The 2,334-nt window shown below is 40.0% G+C and overlaps 1 protein-coding gene across 1 annotated transcript; it reads left to right on the top strand.

The window, feature by feature from the left end:
• The first annotated feature begins 226 nt into the window (after positions 1 to 226).
• Positions 227 to 1,627, top strand: LOC106514897 (gastrotropin). The gene is made up of 5 exons (XM_014004427.1): positions 227 to 308; positions 391 to 566; positions 651 to 740; positions 863 to 951; positions 1,492 to 1,627. Exons 1-4 carry the CDS (start codon positions 242 to 244, stop codon positions 911 to 913), a joined length of 384 nt encoding a protein of 127 aa, XP_013859881.1. The 5' UTR covers positions 227 to 241; the 3' UTR covers positions 914 to 951; positions 1,492 to 1,627.
• Positions 1,628 to 2,334: the final 707 nt, after the last annotated feature.

The following is a 2,334-nucleotide window of genomic DNA, read 5'->3' as shown; positions in this document are numbered from 1 at the left end:
ATGAAACAACCGTCATATGAAAATCAAAATGTCTCCAGGCGTGGTTTGGACATTCGTAAGCCAAGTTATTGGTTAGCGCATCCAATCATTCCTTCACTTGTGTCGTCACATGCAAATGAAGCAGGTGRTGTGAGCTGTAGGATATATAAACAGGGATCAGTCTGGTTTCCAACATCTTGCTGTTCTCTCAGCTTACCACAGCATCTCTGCTATCGCTCCTAAACCCACCAACACCACCAGAATGGCCTTCACTGGAAGATGGGAAACCGAGACCCAGGAGGGATACGATGAGTTCTGTCAGCTGATCGGTGAGAAAAGATGAGTGATTTCAAAAACTCACCCAATTTTTGGGGGGAGATGTTCGGGGTTTTACAATCTGTCCTGCTTTAGGAATCCCTGATGACATCATCGAGAAGGGCCGTGACTACAAGATCCTCACAGATATCATCCAGAATGGGGATGACTTTGCCTGGACACAAACCTACCCCCAAAATACCAAGATCACATWCAACTTCACCATCGGCCAAGAGTGTAGCATGCAGACCATTGGAGGAAAGAGATTTAAGGTAGGACATAACCATCAAGGTTTAACTGGTCACTTTGTTATAGCATTTCTTCTCTGACTGTTGAAATGATTCATCTGATCACAGGCTACAGTTAACATGGASGAAGACAAGCTGAATGTAAACTTGCCCAACTTCAGCCAAATCACCGAGCTCAGTGGGGACAAACTCATCGAGGTAAATACTCTCCTTCAGAGACAGTTGTGTAACAACATCATTTATTACACTCTAACCGATGGAGGTTTATCTGAATATATTCATTGAGCCCCCCCCCCCCCCTTTTTGTGTTCCTCTGTTAGACATTAACAGCTGGATCCAAAGTGCTGACGAGAACCAGCAGGAAGATCTAACCAAGTCCATGAGACCAGCGGGACACAAGCTCCTCAAGGTAAACACACTGTCAGTGTGATGAAAAAGTTGTGCGACAGCAGTTATTACACCCAGGCCCCCCCCCCCCCCCCCCCCCCCCCCCCCCCCCCCGCAGGGATCATTAAAATCATCAGTGTTACATACTGCAGGGGATTAGCTGAGCTCATGGTAACACCGACGAATGAATCGTACAGAAGGCAGTTAACTGTAACACCTGAGCCGAAGTGACTCACACGTCCATTGAGACCGTTACTTCATTTTGTTTTTGTCATTTTCCAAATCCTTTCAAAGTTCTTTTTATGTTATAGATTTTTTTATAGATCTTAAAGCCTGAAATTGGAAAAGTTTCACCACCTTAGTAACCTAATTCAGAAGTTAAATGGGGTTAAAGGCTCAAAGTTGAATAAATGCAAGATTTTGTGAACATGTATGCAGTTATTGTAAAAATATTAACGATAATGATATTTGACTTATTTTTAAGAGGGTTTTAAGGAAGACGTTTGATATTAAAGTAAGAAAAGTCTAATTATATTTCTTGCTTTTTCTCTCCCTCTTGTAGACCTCGACATATGGCTCTGTAGGGCTGAGGAGAGCCAGCAGAAACTGCTGTTTGACTTTTGACTTTTGGCTTAATTCAACAGAAATCTATCAACTGTAGCAAAATCATTTAATAAAGTTAGTTATGCAAGCATAAACCTGTGTTTTGTTTAATATTTCCAGATGATGGTCGAGATTACTCAGTGTAAAAAACAAAAAGCTCTTTCTTTGGAAATATATGTTTACAATTTAATTCAATTCAATTCAGTTTATTTATGTAACACCAAGTCACAACATACTGGGCACTGTACATAAAAAAGAACAATCTAAAGAAGAAACCAGCAGATTGTGTTGAATCACTTCATCACAGTCTCCCATCCTGAGCAAATGGTGGAGAGGAAAAACTCCCTGCTAATCAGGAAGAAACCTCCAGCAGAACCAGGCTCAGGACAGGCGGCCACCTGCCTTGACTTTACAAGGGAAAAGGGTTCACTATCAATATTTGTTTTAAATGTTGTTTTATGTATTTGTGCATAAAAAATAGTTTTCTACCATGCTCTAAAATTATTCAAATCTGAGGCAACATCACAATATTTAAGAAGCCAAACCATGATTCAACCGCTTGTAGAACCACCTAGTAAGAGAAATGTATTCATTTAATTTATAAAAATTATATACACAACAAAGAACAAAAAACATGCAATCAAAATTAAATCAAATAAAACGAAAGGCAGCAGAAGAAGAATAAATCGTATATCTGCCCCTTTTTATCCCCAGAATATGTTTGAAATGAAAGTGAATTACAACAAAAATCAAGACAACTGAACACACACACACACACACACACACACACACACACACACAC

This window comes from Austrofundulus limnaeus, unplaced genomic scaffold, assembly GCF_001266775.1.
Source record: "Austrofundulus limnaeus strain Quisiro unplaced genomic scaffold, Austrofundulus_limnaeus-1.0 Scaffold24, whole genome shotgun sequence".
Lineage (NCBI taxonomy): Eukaryota > Metazoa > Chordata > Actinopteri > Cyprinodontiformes > Rivulidae > Austrofundulus > Austrofundulus limnaeus.
Note: the sequence above shows the minus strand (reverse complement) of the source record. Positions and strands in the feature narration are given on the sequence as shown.